This window comes from Staurois parvus, unplaced genomic scaffold, assembly GCF_062004578.1.
Source record: "Staurois parvus isolate SC_StPar_1 unplaced genomic scaffold, SC_StPar_1.0 ptg003098l, whole genome shotgun sequence".
Lineage (NCBI taxonomy): Eukaryota > Metazoa > Chordata > Amphibia > Anura > Ranidae > Staurois > Staurois parvus.
Window position 1 is genome coordinate 21,463 of NW_028320894.1, and position 23,164 is coordinate 44,626.

Here is a 23,164-nt window from a genome sequence, read left to right on the forward strand (position 1 = left end):
GGGCTCACTTCTGGGAGATACTGTATACTATTATGATGTGTGTTATATTATGCTCCATATATGTTCGGATTATTGTTGGAAAGCAAGGATCTGGTTTTGTGTCACTTTAATGACAGGTCCTCTTTAGTCAGAGGCTGCCAACCTTTCTCCTGTTTTCATGTTCTTAGAACAAGGCGTGTCACCCTAAAGCTACAGAAACAAAACTGAAAGTATAAATCTCGTACTTTGCTCTCAGGATTCCAGCCGCCATCGAGAGACCAACAGTAAGTCTGCAACTCCCCTGAAACATTTTTTATAATTTGCATTAGAACCGCTTCCCCACCCCCCACCCTGAAAGGGAAGGTGATTATTGGTTATTGATGGGGGGAGGGGGTTCAATGAATAGTGAAGGGACTACAAGGATGTGCATGGCATATGGCTGGGATAGGTGTTTTATCACCCGGGATGGCCAGTATTAGGGACTGTAGCAGCCTCAAATCAGCGCCGGGGTCCAAAATGCTGGATGGGTGGGGGGCGGCCATATTTAGCACTTTGGAGCAAATTACCAACAAGGAGTCTCCAAACTATGGCCATCCAGGTGTTAAGGAACTGCAAGTCCCATGAGGCCTTGCAAGACTCCCAGAGGCATGATGGGACTTGTAGTACTTCAACAGCTGGAGGGCCATAGTTTGGAGACCCCATATAAAGCATAAGTCCTGATATGAACCCTTCATTGAGGCTTTGTAACCCTGATGATCCAGTTTTCATAGGTTGTTTTTTTTTTTTTCTTAACCTCGGCATCCCTTTATTTGGTTCGGGGGGGCAGAAAGGTTCAGTGATCATAGGACCACTGTGATTGGCTGTCAGGAGCCAGTCCTGTTAGTTGGGACCAAGAGCCCCCTTCAACAGCTTGGTCTCTGTGTTGGGCGCGCTTACAGCACAGACAAATCAGCTGCCTGGCGACACAGGTGTAGGTGTCAAAGCCCGCCCTTTTGCTGCCGTGCGCCAAAGGGTTAAACATTTTTTTTTTTTTAATCGACATACAAAACCATCCACAACACCGCCCCCCTAGCTCCATCACCGACCTCATCCGCAGATGTTGTCCAAATGGCCCGCTCCGCTCCTCCCAAGACATCCTGCTCTCTAGCGTCCTCTTCACCTGCTCCCATGCTTGCCTCCAGGACTTCTCCAGAGCCTCTCCCGTCCTCTGGCACTCCCTACCCCAGTATGTCCAATCAGCCCCCACCCTGTCTGCCTTTAGGCGATCGCTGAAATCTCACTTATTCAGGGAAGCCTACCCCACCTCCACCTAAGAACTGTACTTGAGTCACCTCCACCAGAACATCCCCCGCAGCTATCACCTTTTCTAAGTATGAGATAGAGAAGAGTTTCTCTGCTGTCTGTCCCATTGGGGAGATTTCTCCTCACTTCCTGTTCCAGGGACACAACAGGAAGTGAGAGGAAGGAAGCCACTGGAGTCAAATCCTTTGACAGCCTGTTATAAGCTATTGGAGGCTCTTCTGTCTCTTCCATTACACCCCAGCCTGCTGCAAAGTCTCCAGCCCCCATAGTGCCCCCAACCTCCACCAGTGCCCCACACTCCAACCCAGCCTACTGCAAAGCCTCCAGCCCCCATAGTGCCCCCAACCTCCAACAGTGCCCCCTCCCTCACACTTCACCCCAGCTTGCTGCAGAGCTTCCAGCCACCCATAGTGCCCCCAACCTCCAACACAGCCCCACACTCCACCCATGCATGCTGCAGACCCTCCAGCCTCCCATACAGCCCCCAACCTCCAACACAGCCCCACACTCCACCCATGCATGCTGCAGACCCTCCAGCCTCCCATAAAGCCCCCAACCTCCAATGGTGACCCACACTCCACCCCAGCCTGCTGCAAAGCCTCCAGCCCCCATAGTACTCCCAACCCCCAAGAGTGTCCCACACTCCACCCCAACCTGTTGCAGAGCCTCTAGCCCCCCATAGTGCCCCCAAACTCCAACAGTGCCCAACACTGCAACCCAGCATGCTGCAAAGCCTCCAACCCCCCAAAGTGCCCCCAACCTCCAACAGTGCCCCCTCCCTCACACTCCACCCCAGCCTGCTGCAGAGCCTCCAGCCATCCATAGTGCCCCTAACCTCCAACAGTGCCCCATACTCCACCCCAGCTTGCTGCAGGGCCTTCAGCCCCCCATAGTGCCCCCAACCTCCAACAGTGCCTCGTACTCCACCACAGCCTGCTGCAGAGTCTGAAGCTCCCCATAGTGCCCCCAACCTCCAACAGTGCCCCACACTCCACCCCAGCTTGCTGCAGTCCCTCCAGCTCCCCATAGTGCCCCCAGTCTCCAACAATGTCCTACATGACACCCCAGCCTGCTGCAAAGCCTCCAGCTCCCATAGTGCCCCCAACCTCCAAGACTGTCCCACATTCCACCCCAACCTGTTGCAGTCCCTCTAGCCCTCCATAGTGCCCTCAACCTCCAACAGTGCCCCATACTCCACCCCCAGCCTGCTGCAGAGCCTCCAGCCCCCCATAGTGCCCCCAACCTCCAACAGTTTCCTTCTGTGCCCCCTACCCCCCACCCCCCCCAGCTTCCTCAAGTAACCTCATTCACTACAGAGCCACCAAGTCCAGAGTCCCCTAACACCCTCAACAACCTCCATCCTCCCCCCGATGACACCTAGCCCCCATTCAGAGTCTTCCAACATTTCAGTACAAGTTTTGCTTCTCATTCTTCTATTATGTGAGCATAAACTTTTTCCTTAAAAAGAAAAAAATATTTCTTGGGGCAAGGACTATTTTAGAAGAATTTACTGGGGCCCCCCAAAATGGTGTGCAATCGCCTAAACACAAGGAGGCAAAGATAGGAAAAAGAGGAAAAAAAAAAAAGAAGCCAAGTGTGCCACCTGCTGGGTGAAGAAGATACTACAGTACAATCATGCTCAATATTTCAGATATACCTGATTGTTTTTTTTTTTGTAAATATTTTTATTTATTTTCAAACATAAGAAAACAAAATATTCCAAAATGGACAAAAAAATCCCATTATGAAAATAAAATAAATAAACCTAAAAAAAAAAAAATGAAAATATAAATTCTCATATCCATACAATTTTTTTCAGGGAAAGATAAAGAACATGAATAGAAAACGTGGATGAACGTTCATGTATTCATCTATCTTATTATTAAAAAAAAAAAAAAAACATAACCCAAATTAGTTTATAACCAAAAATTATAATTTTTCAAAACTATTTTTACATTTTCATTTTATTTTTTTATTTTATTATTAATATTTATGTTTTCTTTTTCTTTTTTTAAACATACTGTCATCCTAGCAGTACAGTGTCACCATATTATAATTTTACATTTTTATTTTATTTTTTTATATTATTATTTATGTTTTTGGTTTTTTTTGTAACATACTGTCACCCTAGCAGTCACTATGGTGACACTGTACTACTTGTGGGGGGTGATGAAGATTTTTTTTTCTTTTTTTACACCGATTGCTTTTACACCCATAAAGGCTGTAAAAGCAATCGTTTCTCCTTCTCTCTGGCTGCATTCCTGCAGCCATTGAGAAATACTGTGTGAGCTGTGATTGGTCACAGCTTGTCACATGGTACAAGGCTGTTGTGAATAGCCCTGTACCATGTGATCTCTCTGATCATTCACAGATTTCACAAGTAGTAATCAATGATGTCAGGTAGTGACATCTTGCTTGCTACTGTTCATGTGATCACTGATTGGCAGGGGTGGACTGACAACTCATGGGGCCCCCGGGCAATAGGGGATCATGGGGCCCCTGTGTCCTTGCCCAAACTCAAAAAAGCCTATGAAAAAGGCACCAGGAGCATCTCATGGGGCCCCCTACTGACCCCGGGCCCTCGGGCAGTGCCCGAGTTTACAAATGGTCAGTCCGCCCCTGCTGATTGGCCAATCAGTGATCACATGAATCGGGACCTCACCAAACATATTAATGGACTCTTGGCCACTCGTATGGAAGTGATACCATAAATATAGTGTAGGACTTGTGTCCAGAACGTTGATATCTGGGAACCCTCCCAGAAACCATGGTCCTATTCAGGGGCGGACTGACAACTCATGGGGCATCCGGGCAAAAGGAAATCATGGGGCCCCTGTGTCCTCGCCCACACTCAAACCACACCCAAAAAAGCCTATGAAAGGTACCAGGGGCATCTCATGTGGCCCCCTACTGACTCGAGTGCCCGAGTGGCTAAATGGTCAGTCCGCCCCTGGTCCTATTCTATGTCTGACCCAGGGGCGAACTGACCATTTGGAAACTCGGGCACTGCCTGAGGGCCTGGGGTCAGTAGGGGGCCCCATGAGATGCCCCTGGTACCTTTTTCATAGACTTTTTTGAGTTCGGGCAAGGACACAAGGGCCCCATGATCCCCTATTGCCCGGGGGCCCCATGAGTTGTCAGTCCGCCCCTGATCTGACCTATATAAACCTCTACTTTTCTGTACATCGAAATGACAAAGATCTGCTCTTCTGAAAAGCTGGAGTAAGGATGTACCAGAAGAAAATCCACAAGAGAGAGTCTTGGAGGGACATCTGAGGTCTCGTGTTCTTGTTACCAGTGAAAATTGGAGATAAATATTAAATAAAATATTTTATTTTAATTATTTTCCTTTGTTTTGTTTTTTTTTTAGTCTTCGGCTATATAGTACTTTTAACAACTACCTTCTTGTCTGTAGATGGATTCCGAGGTCTTGGTTTTCGAGCTCCAAGACAATAAAACGGTGAATAAAACGTCAGTGTCGTTGACTTTTCCCCGACCAAACAACCAATGCTTGTACATCATCACCAATCAGAAAAGTAAATGCCACCTTCTACAGGATCCGAATGACAAGAAAAGCCTTGAAAAGGTGAGAAACTTCCACACATAAAGGGGTTCCCCGCCTAATTTAGCAAAAATTATCGTCAGTATTTTGGGATTAGGGAAGGTCTAAAGCCAGCCATACACATTATAATTTATTTGTAAAACCCTGTACTAGGAGCGGACTGACAACTCATGGGGCCCCCGGGCAATAGGGGATCATGGGGCCCCTGTGTTCTTGCTCAAACTCAAAAAAGCCTATGAAAAAGGTACCAGGGGCATCTCATGGGGCCCCCTACTGACCCCGGGCCCTCGGGCAGTGCCCGAGTTTCCAAATGGTCAGTCCGCCCCTGCCCTGTACAAGACTGACTAATACTATGTAGTGTGAAGGTCTACCTAAACCAACCTCAATACAGAGGAACCCTTGAAGGAACTTTCTGGTCTCAGGGAACTTTCCGGTCTCAGGGAACTTTCCGGTCTCAGGGTTTTTATATGTAAAACCCTGTACAAGCTCCTTTAGACTGACCAATACTATGTAGAGTGAAGGTCTACCTAAACCAACCTTTCTCAACACAGAGGAACCCTTGAAGGAACTTTGTGGTCTCAGGGAACCCCTGATAAAAATGACTACATCTACAACTCATAATACATTCGTGTGATAGTCGGTGGGAAGAATGTTCCTCACACTTGTGGCCATTGGGAAGAATTACCCACTTATAGATACCTAAAAAGATCAATGGTGTCAATGGGAACTTATCTGAGAAGCAGGAATTGCTCAAGGAACCCCTAGCAACCTCTGGGGGAACCATAGGATTCCATGGAGCCCTGGTTGAGAAACCCCGACCTAAACCACCAAACCATCAGGTCAATGAATAATTTCTTGAAGTATTAGTATTAGTAACACATTGCTGAGCATACAAAACATTTCTGGTGACAGGTCCTCTTTACAACTCATCTGTTTTATATATTCTTTTATTTGGGTAGAACTTGGAGAAGAAGAAGATATTCCAGTATGGCGGCTCCAGCAAAGTCTTCTCTGTGACCGGTCCAACTGGGAGCGAATGGGAGGTGAGGAGCGATATCATCCGTCCTTGTAGGAGTAGATGGAGGCTAGTCAGAGACATGGGATAGAGATCTAGATTGTAGGAATGTCGTGCAGCCCAGATCCAGACAAACATTTATTGTTAGTTTTGGACAGAGTGAGGAAAAGTTCAAACTTCTTTCATTTTTTTTTTTCTGTCTGATACCCCAACTGGGGAAATTTCTCTCACTTCCTGTTCCTGTGACACCAAGAAATATGGAATGTGATTGTCACTGAGACAAGAAGGCAACAGGACAGGGACCCCACTGGAGAGATTTATCTTCATTTTCTGACAGGAAGTGAGGGGATGTTACAATAATAATGACATGGTCTGTGCCTTTAAAAAAGATACAAGTTAAAAAAAAAAGTTTTGTCTGGATTCAGGTTTAAAAGCAGAAAAAAAAAAAAAAAAAATATATATATATATATATATATATATATAAATTTTTTATTTTGTTTTAAAGCTGAATATATATATATATATATATATATATATACAGTTGCAAGAAAAAGTATGTGAACCCCTTGGGATTACGTGGAGTTTTGCATGAATTGGGCATAAAATGTGCTCTGAACGTCATCTAAGTTACAACAATAAAAGAACACAGTCTGCTGAACATAATACTACACAAGCATTAGATGTTGCCATGGTTTAATTGCACATAACATGTAAACATTCACAGCGCAGGGAGGAAAAAGTATGTGAGGCCCTAGCTTAATGACTTCTCCCAGAGCTAATTGGAGCCAGGAGTGAGCCAACCTTGACTCCAATCAGTGTGATGATGTTGGATGTGTTGCTGACAGCTGTCCTGCCCTTAAAAAACACACACCTGTTTTGGGTTTACTGGTTTCAAGAAGCACTGTCTGATGTGAACCATGCCTCGCAGAAAAGAGCTCTCAGAAGACCTACCATCAAGAATTGTTGACTTGCATGAAGCTGGAAAGGGTTACAAAAGTATCTCCAAAAGCCTTGATGTTCATGTGTCCACGGTAAGACAGACTGTCTACAAATGGAGAAAGTTTAGCACTGTTGCTACTCTCCCTAGGCGTGGTCGTCCTGTAAAAATGACTGCAAGAGCACAGCGTAGAATGCTGCATGAGGTAAAGAAGAATCCCAGAGTGTCAGCTAAAGACCTACAGAAATCTCTGGCACATGGTAACATTTTTGTTGACACATCTACAATAAGGAAAACATGAAACAAGAATGGAGTACATGGGAGGACACCACGGAGGAAGCCATTGCTGGCCAAAAAGAATATTGCAGCACGTTTGAAGTTTGCAAAAGAGCACCTGGATGTTCCACAGCACTACTGGCAAAATATACTGTGGACAGATGAAACCAAGATTGAGTTGTTTGGGAAGAACACACAACACTATGTGTGGAGAAAAAAAGGCCCAGCACACCAACATCAAAACCTCATCCCCACTGTGAAACATGGCGGAGGGAGCATCATGGTTTGGGGCTGCTTTGCTGCCTCAGGGCCTGGACGGATTGTTGTCATTGATGGGAAAATGAATTCCAGAGTTTATCAAGACATTTTGCAGGAAAACGTACGACCATCTGTCCGCCAACTGAAGCTCCGCAGAGGATGGGTGATGCAACAGGACAATGACCCAAAGCGTACAAGTAATTCAACAAAACAATGGCTGCAACAGCACAGAATACACCTTCTGGAGTGGCCCAGTCAGAGTCCTGACCTCAACCCCATTGAAATGCTGTGGAATGACCTTAAGAGAGCGATTCACACCAGACATCCCAAGAATATTGCTACACTGAAACAGTTTTGTGAAGAGGAGTGGTCCAAAATGATTCCAGATCGTTGTGCAGGTCTGATCTGCAACTACAGGAAACGTTTGGTTGAGGTTATTGCTGCCAAAGGAGGGTCAACCAGTTATTAAGTCCAAAGGTTCACATACTTTTTCCTCCCTGCACTGTGAATGTTTACATGTTATGTGCAATTAAACCATGGCAACCTCTAATGTTTGTGTAGTATTATGTTCAGCAGACTGTGTTCTTCTATTGTTGTGACTTAGATGACGTTCAGAGCACATTTTATGCCCAATTCGTGCAAAACTCCACGTAATCCCAAGGGGTTCACATACTTTTTCTTGCAACTGTATATATATATGTATATTAAAAATAAATATATATATATATATATATATATATATATTCAGCATTAAAATGTTATTTATATATAATTTCTTTTTAAGCTGAATATGTGTATATATATATATATATATATATATATATATATATTTATTTAAAAAAACTAGATAAATATATATAAAAAAAATATATATATATATATATATATATATATATATATATATATATATTCAGCTTAAAAAGATATTATATATATATACATATATATTTAAAAAAAAAATTATATATATATAACATTTTAAAGCTGAATTTATATATATATATTATTATGTATTATTATTTTTTTAAATATATATATATATATCAAATTTCTTTTTAAGCTGAATATATATATATATATATATATATATAAATGTGTGTACACTATATATTTTTATTTATTTATTTTTTATTTTGGCTTCCCTGGTTCCCCCCTCCCCTCCCCCATCAACATGCTAATGATGATTTAAAAAAAAACTTAAATGCTTTATTTTAGACCCTGTGATGTCCACACACTGGGTCTCTTTTTGTCTCTAAGCAATGCAGGAAGATCATGGCTGGTGGGAGGGGCCGGCACAGCTTTATCACAGCCCCTTGCCTCAGTACTCCTTTCAAGAGCTCTCAACCCTGCCACATACGGCGGGAGGAGGAGTTGTGCGAATATCAATATACCTTGATGGGCGGGTGCCCATCTGGAAGGGCGGGCGTTCCTAGGCAGGCTGTATTTGCATAGGTAACGCCCACATGTGATGCAGCTCATCTACGAAATAACTGAAATCCAATGAAAAAAAAGGGGTGGAGCAAGGGACAGTAAGGCTGGGGGAGGAAAGAACTAGATGATGCTGGGCGTCCTCCAGCCAAGAAATGAGGCAGAGCTCTATCGTACTGGCTGCAGCTTCTAATGCACATTGTGAGAAGCTCACAGTGTGCAGTGACATCAGAGGAAGACATTCCAGTCCAGGAGAGGAGCTGGTACACCTGTGCAAGACTGGAGGGGAGGAGCCGGTACACCTATGCAAGATTGGAGGGGAGGAGCCGGTACACCTGTGCAAGACTGAAGGGGAGGAGCCGGTACACCTGTGCAGGACTGAAGGGGACGAGCCGGTACACCTGTGCAAGACTGGAGGGGAGGAGCCGGTACACCTGTGCAAGCCTGAAGGGGAGGAGCCGGTACACCTGTGCAAGATTGAAGGGGAGGAGCCGGTACACCTGTGCAAGACTGGAGGGGAGGAGCCGGTACACCTGTGCAAGACTGGAGGGGAGGAGCCGGTACACCTGTGCAAGGCTGGAGGGGAGGAGCCGGTACACCTGTGCAAGGCTGAAGGGGAGGAGCCGGTACACCTGTACAAGGCTGGAGGGGAGGAGCGGGTACACCTGTGCAAGGCTGGAGAGGAGGAGCCGGTACACCTGTGCAAGGCTGAAGGGGAGGAGCCGGTACACCTGTACAAGGCTGGAGGGGAGGAGCCGGTACACCTGTACAAGGCTGGAGGGGAGGAGCCGGTACACCTGTACAAGGCTGGAGGGGAGGAGCCGGTACACCTGTGCAAGGTTGAAGGGGAGGAGCCGGTACACCTGTACAAGGCTGGAGGGGAGGAGCCGGTACACCTGTACAAGGCTGGAGGGGAGGAGCCGGTACACCTGTGCAAGGCTGGAGGGGAGGTTGGTGGTCAGGTTCAGGTTTGGGGGGCACTTTGTGACGTTGGTGTCTGTAGCTTTGACCCTTCAGTTGGGATCTTCTGTCTTCACAGGTGCGTTTGCTGCTGAGCCCCTCTGAGATCTCCCGGCTGTCCACTGGCTTCAATTTGATTGGCTGCCTCAGCATTTACCTGGTGAGTGGTGGGGGGTCTGCGGAGGAGCATTGTACTGCACTGATGGATGGAGACGCCTCCCGCCGATCTCCAGCAATTTATTTATATCATTAGGCAGCCAATCATCCTCTGGGGTTCACACAGATTAACAAAAAAACATTTTAGACCCGACGATTAGTTAAAACCCCAAAACTGATATATTTTCTGGAAGCAGAGACCCTGGAGAATAAAACAGTGGCAGTTCCGGGTACCCTGGGGTAGGTGCACTGGAGGCTGTAGAGCCCCCCCACTGCTGCGGACGCATGACATACAACAGTGCCAGCTGGGTTGGGGGGATGCAGGTTTCAGGGGGATTCAGGCAACCAGGGGAAGAGGACCCAGGTTCCGGGAGTCAGTGGAGGTGAACTGACAGCTGTAGAGCCCCCCATTGCAGTGGACATACATACATACATGACATACATCAGTGGCAGTTGCTGCAGACATATGACATACATCAGTGGCAGTTTTTGTGGATGTAAGACATACATCAGTGGCAGTTGCTGTAGTCGTATGACATACATCAGTGGCAGTTGCTGCAGACATATGACATACATCAGTGGCAGTTTTTGTGGATGTAAGACATACATCAGTGGCAGTTGCTGTGGTTGTATGACATACATCAGTGGCAGTTGCTGTGGACGTATGACATACATCAGTGGCAGTTGCTGTGGACGTATGACATACATCAGTGGCAGTTGCTGTGGATGCATGACATACATCAGTGTCAGTTGCTGTGGATGTATGACATACATCAGTGTCAGTTGCTGTAGTCGTATGACATACATCAGTGGCAGTTGCTATGGACGTAGGACATACATCAGTGACAGTTGCTGGACGTATGACATACATCAGTGGCAGTTGCTGTAGTCGTATGACATACATCAGCGGAAGTTGCTATGGACGTAGGACATACATCAGTGACAGTTGCTGGACGTATGACATACATCAGTGGCAGTTGCTGTGGATGTATGACATACATCAGTGGCAGTTGCTGTGGACGTAGGACATACATCAGTGGCAAGTGCCGTGAACGTATGACATACATCAGTGGCAGTTGCTGTGGTCGTATGACATACATCAGTGGCAGTTGCTGTGGATGTATGACATGCATCAGTGGCAGTTGCTGTGGATGTATGACATGCATCAGTGACAGTTGCTGTGGATGTATGACATACATCAGTGGCAGTTGCTGTGCATGTATGACATACATCAGTGTCAGTTGCTGTAGTCATATGACATACATCAGTGGCAGTTGCTGTGGACGTACGACATACATCAGTGGCAGTTGCTGTATTCATGACATACATCAGTGGCAGTTGCTGTGGATGTATGACAAACATCAGTGGCAGTTGCTGTGCATGTATGACATACATCAGTGTCAGTTGCTGTAGTCATATGACATACATCAATGGCAGTTGCTGTGGACGTATGACATACATCAGTGGCAGTTGTTGTATTCATATGACATACATCAGTGGCAGTTGCTGCGAATGTATGACATACATCAGTGGCAGTTGCTGTGGATGTATGACATATATCTGTGGCAGTTGCTGTGCATGTATGACATACATCAGTGTCAGTTGCTGTAGTCATATGACATACATCAGTGGCAGTTGCTGTGGACGTATGACATACATCAGTGGCAGTTGCTGTAGTCGTATGACATACATCAGTAGCAGCTGCTGTGAACGTATGACATACATCAGCGGCAGTTGCTGTGGACGTAGGACATACATCAGTGGCAGTTGTTGTGGACGTAGGACATACATCAGTGGCAGTTGCTGTGGGATGTATGGCATACAGTACATCAATGGCAGTTGCTGCTGACATATGTGAATAGTAGTAAAAGGGTGAAAACACACACGCAGTGAATATTTGGTGAATGTCAGTGTCAATGTGCGTTGATGTGGAGAAGGATGTGTATCATACCATTTTATAGGTATCCCCCGAGTCTCATCAAGATTTTCAGGATCTCCTTCATGGAAAAAAAAGCACAAATGCAGCAGAAAAGATCTGCAGGATGATCACCCCGTTCCTCTGCCTTCCGGAAGGTGACGTAGCCGATGACTATCGGGCCCAACTCACCGAAATGGTGACCACTAATATCAGACCATCCTGCAAGGACCTACCTGGAAAGGGGGCAACAATGGTGGCCAGAGGGCTGGCGGCTCTGATGGCGGCTGAACTGGCCGCCTCTTTTGTAGCCTCCAACACGTTTGACTATCCAGGAGAGAAGATGGAGGGCAAGGAGGACCTGAAGGAGAAGGTAGTGTACATCAGTATTACATTTGTAACAAAGCCCACCATTGGTCAGTGTACATCAGTATTATGTTCATAAGGAAGCTCACCATTGGTCAGTGTACATCAGTATTATATTTGTAAGGAAGCCCACCATTGGTCAGCATACATCAGTGTTATATTTGTAAGGAAGCCCCACCATTGGTCAGCATACATCAGTGTTATATTTGTAAGGAAGCCCACCATTGGTCAGTGTACATCAGCTTTGTACTTGTTTGGAACCCCCACCATTGGTCAACATACCTCAGTGTTTTATTTGTAAGGAACCCCACCATTGTTCAGCATACATCAGCTTTGTACTTGTAAGGAAGCCCACCATTGGTCAGCATACATCAGTATTATATTTGTAAGGAACCCCCACCATTGGTCTGCATGCATCAGTGTTGTGCTTGTAAGGAACCCCACCATTGGTCAGTGTACATCAGTATTATATTTGTAAGGAAGCCCACCATTGGTCAACGTACATCAGCTTTGTACATGTAAGAAGCCCCACCATTGGTCAACATACATCAGTGTTGGACTTGTAATGAACCCCCACCATTGGTCAGCATACCTCGGTGTTTTATTTGTAAGGAAGCCCACCATTGATCAGCGTACATCAGTATTATATTTGTAAGGAAGGTTCACCATTGGTCAGCATACATCAGCTTTGTACTTCTAAGAAACCCCACCATTGGTCAGCGTAAATCAGTGTTATATTTGTAAGGAAGGTTCGCCATTGGTCAGCATACATCAGCTTTGTACTTGTAAGAAACCCCACCATTGGTCAGCGTACATCAGTGTTGGACTTGTAAGGAAGCCCAGCATTGGTCAGTGTGCATAGAGTGTTGTAACTTAGAAATGACTTTCTCTTTAGATCAGTCAGATGGTCAAGATGTTTGATGTACAGGCCGAACTTCTGGAGGTTTCTCATCAAGGGAAGTCGGTGACCATTATATTTCGTAACCCCTGTCCTGATAACTGGGTGAGTGGAGAACTTTCATTTTTGAGTGTATTAGAATGAAACAAAATATCTCCTTGTGAAAATAATTTCAACAGCTTCTTTGGCTACAATGGTTCTCTTAGCAGAACATAAATTATATTATAGCGAGTCCCACAGTGGCCACTATTGGTGTATACCAGTGGTCTCCAAACTGCGGCCCGGGGTCCGGATGCGGCCCTTTACTTTATTTTATCTGGCTCTTGGGGCACAATTTAATCCACTGACACCAACAAATTCCTCACAGTGATTCCAACAATGGGGCACAATTCCCACCAATGACACCAATGATGGGGCACAGTTCATCCTAATTATAGCAAGAATGGGGCCCAATGACACCAATGATTGGGCACAATTTCACCCAGTGACACCATCAATGGGGCAAAATTCCTAGCACTAGCATCAAAGATGGGGCACTGTTTACTCCCACTGATGCCGAGTTATTTTCCGATCCGCCCCCCCCTAAAAACTGTAGTAAACTGACCCTTTGCTTAGAAAGTTTGCAGACCCCTGGTGTATACCTACCATCATGGGACTTCATTAATAAGTGCAACTAGCTCCAGTACGCATAGGGGCCCCTTTGGACCTATGTGTTTCGGTGACGCCTGCTTTGCTGGGGTATTGCGCAGCACTTTGTGCCGTACCACTTTCATTTAGAATGGTGCACCAAAGTACCAGCGCCGCATCGTGTTGTTCGGTGCCGTATTAAAAAGGGATTTCTCTAATTTTTTTGGGAAGTTTCTTCACCTCCATTCTACATCTGTATCTACAGGGCAGGAAGTGAGAAGGAATCTTTTGAACCGGATACAGATGGCAAATAAAAAAAACTAAGCGGGGCGGTTTAAAGCAGAACTCCAGGCATGTCATTGATATCAGCCTCTTGCAAGTCCTTATATAAGAAAGCTCAGACTGGGGGAGGGGCATGCAGCACAAGGAGCCAGTTCCTAGTGCTGCAGTGCAGGAGGAGCACTCCAATAGGGGCAGAGAGCAGAGTGACAGAGATAGTCATCAGTCTTTTCCTTTCATTGTCCAATCACAGTCTGAGAACTGCAGCTGAAATCAGGTTTCCTGCCCTGCCAGACAGTGCAGAACTGTGTAAATCTCAGGACTGTATAGACAAACCCTTTGGAAGATAAGCCAACGCCCATGTATGTATTCCATTTGTCTACTTAGCCATTTGCCTGGACTACAGTTTTAATTAGCCGTTCCGTTCCAATATGCCATAACTTATGAATGTTCCGCTGGCGATTTTTTCCTAATATGCTTATTTTATTTATTATATTTTATTTTCTCGTTCAGGCCTCTGGTGGTAGGAAATGCTCAGAGAGTAAAGAATCCATTGAGTTTGGTCTTTGTCACAAAGTCTTCTCCATCTCTCGATTACAATCTGATGTGAGTAGTAGCATGGGAAACCTCAGGAGTTCCCTCCTTAATGTACGTTGCCTCTACTTTCTCCACTTTTCCCATAAATTCATTTACAGTAAAGATACGTCTTCCATCCCGGAATCAGCCTATAAAGTTCTCTTTCGGTGGTGTTAGGTCCCAGTCTGGATTACTCAAGCAAACCTTAACTATTCGGATAGATGTTTTCATGTTTTCAGGGTTGGGATCAATGAGGTGACCTGCTGCATATCTGGTGGTCTTGGGAACCATGGCTTACCTATGCCTTGCCTTCTGTAAGCCCGGTAAGCCTATCGTACCCTTACCCTCAAACCTGGATGGGATCTCGAGTCTATGGGGACTTTCCCCTAAGCCCCCTCCCTTCCCCTTCACCCTTCCTGGTCATCCCTCGTTTACGCTCTTATTCTACCCTAACATATTACTCAGGCTATCCTTAACTATTCGGATAGATGTTTTCGGGGTTGGGATCAATGAGGTGACTTACTGCATATCTGGTGGTCCTGCCCTCAAACTTTATTCCAGCTGGTAGTTCCCAGGGAAGCTAAGTTTGCTCTACTTCACTGCCTGATCCCCGCTCTTTATGCTGTCCAACAGCTACTGGCCATGCACCTCTTTCTAGCGGCCAAACCTGGAAGAAGCTCTCAGTTTCCTTACAGGAAGTCAAAGACCGCATGACTTTGATGATGTCTAGCATCCTTAATGACTCCTAACCCAAATTTCTGTGCATGTGGGAACCATGGATTATCTATACCTTGCCTTCTGCAAACCCCGGCGAGCCTATCGTACCCTTACCCTCAAACCTGGATGGGATCTCGAGTCAGTGAGGACTTCCCCCTAAGACCCTTCTTCCCCTACTGCTCATCCCTCTTTTGCTCTCTTATTCTTCCCTAACATATTACTCAAGCTAACCTTAACTATTCGGATAGATGTTTTCGGTGTTGGGATCAATGACGTGACTTACTGCATATCTGGAGGTCCTGACCTCAAACATTTTTCCATCTAGTAGCTCCCAGAGATGCTAAGTTTGCTCTACTTCACTGCCCGATCCCAGGTCTTTATGCTCTACAACAGCGACTGACCATGTACCTCTTTCTAGCGGCCAAGCCTGGAAGAAGCCCTCAGTTTCCTTACAGGAAGTCAAAGACCGTATGACTTTGATGATGTCTAGCATCCTTAATGACTCCTAACCCAAGTTTCTGTGCATGTGGGAACCATGGATTATCTATGCCTTGCCTTCTGTAAGCCCAGCAAGCCTATCGTACCCTTACCCTAAAACTTGGATGGGATCTCGAGTCTGTGGGGACTTTCCCCTAAGCCCCTTCCCTTCTGACCATGTACCTCTTTCTAGCGGCCAAGCCTGGAAGACTCCCTGTTTCCTTACAGGAAGTCAAAGACCGTATGACGTTGATGATGTCTAGCATCCTTAATGACTCCTAACCCAAGTTTCTGTGCATGTGGGAACCATGGCTTATCTATGCCTTGCCTTCTGTAAGCCCAGCAAGCCTATCATACCCTTACCCTAAAATTTGGATGGGATCTTGAGTCTGTGGGGACTTTCCCTTAAGCCCCTTCCCTTCTGACCATGTACCTCTTTCTAGAGGCCAAGCCTGGAAGAAGCCCTCAGTTTCCTTACAGGAAGTCAAAGACCGTACGACTTTGATGATGTCTAGCATCCTTAATGACTCCCAACCCAAATGTCTGTGCAAGTGGGAACCATGGCTTACCTATGCCTTGCCTTCTGTAAACCCTGGCAAGCCTATCGTACCCTTACCCTCAAACTTGGATGGGATCTCGAGTCTGTGGGGACTTCCCCCTAAGTCTCCTCCCTTCCCCTTCACCCTTCCTCCCCTACTACTCATCCCTCGTTTGCTCTCTTATTCTTCCCTAACATATTACTCAAGCTAACCTTAACTATTTGGATAGATGTTTATGGGGTTGGGATCAATGAGGTGACCTGCTGGTGACCATCTGGTAGCTCCCAGGGTTGCTAAGTTTGCTCTACTTCCCAATCCTAGGTCTTTATGCTCTCCAACATCGACAGGCCATCTTGAGATACCTCAGATTATCTGCTTGTTGTAATCCTGTTATATGTTTATATCATTTACCATTTGAAAGCTTCCATTGTTCTATTATTTCTTACTGTTTCATTGATGATATGTTGTCAATTAATGTCCTTGCCCCTACATGGGCCTATTTGTTGTCATGTTCAAACGTCTCGAAAATCTCAATAACACCATTGAACTAGATACATCTTCCATTATCCTCGTATCGCAGATTCAGTTCCTGCAGAGCCTGCAAGAATCCTACGACATGATCGCCGTCTTCCATATTGCCGCTTTTGCCGAACACTTGCTGGTAAGCATGTAACAGCTACACCAAATACTGGCCTTCTCCAGTCTTAGTCATCCCAACAATAATTCATAATCGTCTTCAGCTTCCATCAAAGTACATAAACACAAGCCACTCCCATAAAAAAAAGCCAACATTTAACAGATTGGTTCTCTTCACTTCCTGTCCTGTAGACCCAACAGGAAGTGAGAGGAAATCTCTTGAATGTGCAGGATATCGTAGACAATTTTTCCCCATTGGATATTTTCACTCTAGTCTTGTTGTGGTGACGGTAAAATTTCGGATTTTTCCTTAATTTCCAAAACAAACAAAGAGGACAAATTTCCTCCAAGGCTACGTTCACAGTCGTGTTTTCCAGAGGTTTTTTGCTTCAAATATTTTTGTGTGTTTTTGGAGCAGAATTGCACGTTTTTGCACGCTTTTCTCAATGCCAATGGAGAGCTGAAAAAAGAGCAGAGAGCTGCTGTTTGAGCTGAGAACGCGCAACAAAACACGCAAAAAAAATGCTTGAAAACGATCAAGTCACGCTTTTCAGGCTCTTTCACTGAAGTCTCAATTTTGCCTGAAAAGTCTTTTTTGATAGACAAATGTTTTTTTTCAAGCGTCATGATGCTCAGATGTGAACAAGGGCTATTGAAAACAAAAGGTTTTTGACTGTTCAGCGTTTTTGAGCTTCGAGCTACAAAACACTCAAGTGTGAACGGGGTCTGAGTGGACACATTGCGGCAATAAATTGCTTAACTACTATTATTATTATTATTATACAGTATTTATAAAGCGCCAATAGTTCGCTCAGCGCTGTACATTACAAAGGGGGACAGAACATGTGACAGAACAATACCAATACAATGCAAAACATGAGGGGATCGAGGGCCCTGCTCTTTCGAGCTTACAATCTAGGAGGGAGGGGATGGTGGCACAGGAGGAGATAGCTGTGGGGGATGGAGTGGTAGGAAGAGTGGAGGAGGTCGGCAAGTTAGCAGGGGGTGGGGTAGGCTTCCCTGAAGAGATGGGTTTTCAGGGTGCGCCTAAAGGAGAGGATAGTAGGTGATAATCTGATGGGTTGGGGCAGGGAGTTCCAGAGGATGGGTGACACCCTCGAGAAGGCCTGGAGGCGGGCATGGGAGGAGGAGACCAGGGAACTAGAGAGAAGGAGGTCTTGTGAGGAGCGGAGTGTGCGTGCTGGGCGGTACTTGGATATTAGGTCAGTGATGTAGTTCGGGGCAGTATGGTGGACAGCTTTGTACGTCGGCGTTAGGATTTTGAATTTGGTCCGTTGCGCAATCGGAAGCCAGTGGAGGGATTGGAAGAGGGGGGTGGAGGAAACAGAGCCCAACCCCTCTCAACCCCCCACCTCACCCCCTCAGTCTCTGCCCGAATCACACACCCACCGAGCGACACATCAGACTGGACGTCGCTCCACTTCCCCAAACCGAACCTCTCCAAAACCGAGTTTCTTGTCTTCCCCCCAGCCCACGCAGACTCCACCTCCGCAACATCGCCAAAATCCGCACGTTCCCAACCCCAGAAACCACCACTAGAAAAACGTTTTGGTTTAGATACACTTTAAAAATGGAGACCGATAAGACATCTCATGTGGGCTAGAATTTCTGGCCTCCTGGTCCCTCCAGGAGTGTTGCTTTCTGGCCTTCTGAAACCATGGATGGTAACCTATCCAATAGAAAAGTAGAGTGTTGTATTGTGCTAGCCATCGACTAGTTCGGAAAGTTTGAAGTTTACGTGATACCCCTTATTGGCTAACTTGGGTTATTAAAGACTCAAGATTTTGGGATGCCTTAGATGCCCTTCTTCAAGTGTTCTACAACTCCTTATTCTGATATTGTAACATCTTGATTTTCTTTCAGATGACCAAGAAGTGGAGGAAGACTTTGGATGCTCTCCTGAACGAAGATCAAAAGAAGGAGACGATTAATGAGCTGTCTCAGTTTGCCGCTAAATTTGTGTGCAGCAAGAAGCGTACTGAAAAGTCCTTTCTAAAATGTTTTAAAAAGGAGATGAGGGAAACATTGTCCAAGGTAAAAACACTGCAAGCGGGTGGTGAGGCAATACCTGTCTTTGGTCTTTTGGTGGCTATCTTAGCAGCTTTTAAGGCCAAAGCCATTGCAGATACTCCCGATGATGATATCTCTTCGAGTAGTGATGATGAGACAGACAAGCCAGTTGTTTCAGAAAGCCAATCTTCTGAGGAAGCACATGATTCTAAGGTTGATTTACAAAGTTCACAGCAGGTTGTCCATTCTAAGCCTGAAACCATTGGTCCAAATTTAAAAGTAAATGATGAGACCGGCAATGAAGAAGCAGAAACTGGCAACACTGGTGAGATCTCAAAAGATTCAACTGATGTTCTTGTGGATGGGAATGTGGGTCATTCTGAAAAGGCCAACACTGAGTGCAATGAGACTGATTCCTCTAAAACACCTGAGGTTGGAGCATCGGATACTGGAACATCATCGCCTCATTCAGATGATGATTCACAGCCCTGCCCAACAGGGAAGCCTTCAAATGAACAGCTAGACTCAAACGATAAAGCCATCAGTCCAGTTTTAAAAGGAAAGGATGAGACCGGCAATGAAGAAGCAGAAACTGGCAACACTGGTGGGATCTCAAAAGATTCAGATGATGATCTTGGGGATGGGAATGTGGATCATTCTGAAAAGGCCAACACTGAGTGCAATGAGACTGATTCCTCTAAAACACCTGAGGTTGGAGCATCGGATACTGGAACATCATCGCCTCATTCAGATGATGATTCACAGCCCTGCCCAACAGGGAAGCCTTCAAATGAACAGCTAGACTCAAACGATAAAGCCATCAGTCCAGTTTTAAAAGGAAAGGATGAGACCGGCAATGAAGAAGCAGAAACTGGCAACACTGGTGGGATCTCAAAAGATTCAGATGATGATCTTGGGGATGGGAATGTGGATCATTCTGAAAAGGCCAACACTGAGTGCAATGAGACTGATTCCTCTAAAACACCTGAGGTTGGAGCACCGGATACTGGAACATCATCGCCTCATTCAGATGATGATTCACATCCCTGCCCAACAGGAAAGCCTTCAGATGAACAGCTAGACTCAAACAATGATTGTCCAGTGAGTGGCATTGATATGGAACCATCTCCACTTGAGACCCAATCAACTGGAGAATCTCAATCAGTTGAAGAATCTCAAGGTTCGCCTGAGTTCACCTCAAAAATCGATACATCAGGCACGTGCAAGCATGGCAGACAAGACCCCGATGATCTTAATGGTAATCATTCAGGTTCATCTGCAGAGAGTACCTGTAGTGAGACATCTGTAGGACATGTTGATGATCCCGATAGTGGTTCAAGGACAACTTACGATGAAGATACTACCAACAACAGAACACCTGAGCCTGAAACCATCGGTCCAAATTTAAAAGAAAATGGTGATACCGGCAATAAAAAAGCAGCAACTGGCAACACTGGTGGGATCTCAAGAGATGGTCTTGGGGATGGGAATGTGCATCATACTGAAAAGGCCGATAGTGGTTCAAGGACAACTTACGATGAAGAAAAGACCATTCATCAAGATACACAAATAACACACAGTAGGGGTATGGAGTCTTTGACATCCAGCCCTCAAAAAGACCCGAGCACTCAAAGATCAGAGGAAACAAAAAAGTCAGATACTGATCAGCCAGGCCAAAGGCAAGACCTCCCTTCTGATGTAGACCAGGGAGGAGAGGAAACATCTAACAGACCTGTTGCCCAAAGCTCATTTTCCATGCTGCTGATCATCCTGATTGCTGCGTTGGTCATTGCGTCATTTGTTCTTCCCGTTGAGTGGACATCTGTCCTATTCACAGTCATGGCGCTGATGCTGGGTGTGTATCTGTTTCTCGGTAGGAGACCTTAGTGTCTTCTCCGTGGGGTTTCCTAAACAGAATCTCTCACTTTGCCCAATTGGAGGAAATTTAAGGTTCTCTTGAAAGCCCACCAGCACCCAGGGCTGTCTTAACGCATGGGATACATGGGGGCCCTATGATCATCTTGCACTACATCATACTTGCCCAGGACAGTTACGGTTTTTCCCAAGCTGTCCCGGGATGGCTATGTTCCTTGCTTAAAATCGATTTTATTGAAAGTACTAATAAATATTTGTTTCATTCTATCAACTATTTATACTTTAATTCTTGAGAGCAGGGGCGTAAATTGGGGCTGGCCGGGAGGGGCCCCAGTGCATTACTTTTCCCAGGGTCCCATGATGCTATTAGGACGGCTATGCCCCCACCAGATTTTTGTTGTGCCCCCCCAAGCTAAAGCTATCTGTGTGGGGAGGAGGAGCTCTGCTGTCTGTGCCCAGGCTGTGTGCAGGGATGGGAGAAGGAGCTCTGATGAATGCCCTGCCAGCAGTGACTCCTGTCCTCTTCCCTGCCAGTTGTGACTCCTGTCCTCTTCCCTGCCAGTTGTGACTCCTGTCCTCTTCCCTGCCAGCTGTGACCCCTGTCCTCTTCCCTGCCAGATGTGACTCCTGTCCTCTGCCCTGCCAGTTGTGACTCCTGTCCTCTTCCCTACCAGCAGTGACTCCTGTCCTCTTCCCTGTCAGCTGTGACTCCTGTCCTCTTCCCTGCCAGTTGTGACTCCTGTCCTCTTCCCTGCCAGTTGTGACCCCTGTCCTCTTCCCTATCAGTTGTGACTCCTGTCCTCTTCCCTCCCAGTTGTGACCCCTGTCCTCTATCCTACCAGTTAAGACCCCTGTCCTCCTCCCTGCCTGTTGTGACCCCTATCCTCTTCCCTGCCAGTTGTGACCCCTGTCCTCTACCCTAGCAGTTGAGACCCCTGTCCTCCTCCCTGCCTGTTGTGACCCCTATCCTCTTTCCTGCCAGTTGTGACCCGTTCTGTCCTCTTCCCTGCCAGTTGTGACCCGTTCTGTCCTCTTCCCTGCCAGTTGTGACTCCTGTCCTCTTCCCTCCCAGTTGTGACCCTTGTCCTCTACCCTACCAGTTGAGACCCCTGTCCTCCTCCCTGCCTGTTGTGACCCCTATCCTCTTCCCTGCCAGTTGTGACCCGTTCTGTCCTCTTCCCTCCCAGTTGTGACCCCTGTCCTCTTCCCTCCCAGTTGTGACCCCTGTCCTCTACCCTACCAGTTGTGACCCCTGTCCTCTACCCTCCCAGTTGTGACCCGTCCTCTACCCTCCCAGTTGTGACCCGTCCTCTACCCTCCCAGTTGTGACTCCTGTCTTCTTCCCTGCCAGTTGAGACCCCTGTCCTCTACCCTGCTGACCCGTCTTCAGCTCTGCTACCCCCTATGCTCAGATCTGCTGACCCCTGTCCTCTGCCCTGCCAATTGAGACCCCTGTCCTCTTCCCAGCCAGTTGTGACCCCTTTCCTCAGCTCTCCTGACCCGTCCTCAGCTCTGCTGTCCCCCCTGTGCTCTGCCCTGCTGACCTCGCACTCTCTGCCCCCCCTGACAGTTTTTATTGCACTCCCACATCAGACAGGCTAGATCCGGCCCTGGCGTAGACCCAAGGCCAGGACGGACGGATGGGAAATGCAGTGGTCTGGCGGTTCATGGTAAGCTTTCAAGAGAACCTGTCATTTTGTTAATTCAGGAATATCTGATAGCGACTGATTCCTCTTCACATAATCTCTAGTTATCTGCAAAAAAAAAAAAAAAAAATCCAAGATTTTTTTTCATCTTAATCGAACATTTATTACCTCACAGACAAAAAAGTTGTTTGATTACAGATGCTTTGATCTATATTTTTCGGGAATACCTGTCTATGGATCTGTGAAGGACTTTTATTATCATCTGCTAATGGACCTTTTTCTTACTTTCTGCAATAAATGATCTGAGAACATGGAGGGCGTTGTGTCTGATGATTGCTTTCATGTATAATATTAGGCTCGGCATTGCTGTCATTATTAGTGGTAAGCAATGGGTTCCAGGAAACCGCTGAACACGGATCGCAGGCACTGTATGTGAAAGGCTCCGGGACAGGGGGCGGGCAGGAGGGGCGGCTGCCCTGGGCACTGTGGTGTCATGTCAGGTGGGGAGGGGGGGGGGGCACCGCGAGGAGATTGTTGGGAGGGGGTAAGAATTGTTCTAGGAGGGAGGTGTGATTGGGGGGATTTGTGTTTTGGAAAGGGGGTGTGTGCTAGAAAAGTTGATATGGTAGAAGGGAGGAGGGGATTGTGCTAGGAGGGGAATTTTTTTTTTTTTGAGGTGTGGGGGGAGGGGGGATATTTGTGCAAGTAA

General features: G+C 46.3%; 1 protein-coding gene across 1 annotated transcript; it reads left to right on the top strand.

Annotated features, from left to right (window-relative positions):
• The first annotated feature begins 222 nt into the window (after positions 1-222).
• LOC149428605 (uncharacterized) lies at positions 223-22,768 on the top strand. Its single transcript, XM_089667211.1, has 9 exons — positions 223-263; positions 4,697-4,867; positions 5,803-5,886; positions 9,797-9,877; positions 11,835-12,161; positions 13,050-13,157; positions 14,472-14,564; positions 16,848-16,928; positions 18,788-22,768. The coding sequence occupies exons 2-9, from the start codon at positions 4,697-4,699 to the stop codon at positions 20,819-20,821; spliced, it is 2,979 nt and encodes a 992-aa protein (XP_089523337.1). The 5' UTR covers positions 223-263; the 3' UTR covers positions 20,822-22,768.
• The last annotated feature ends 396 nt before the right edge of the window (positions 22,769-23,164 follow it).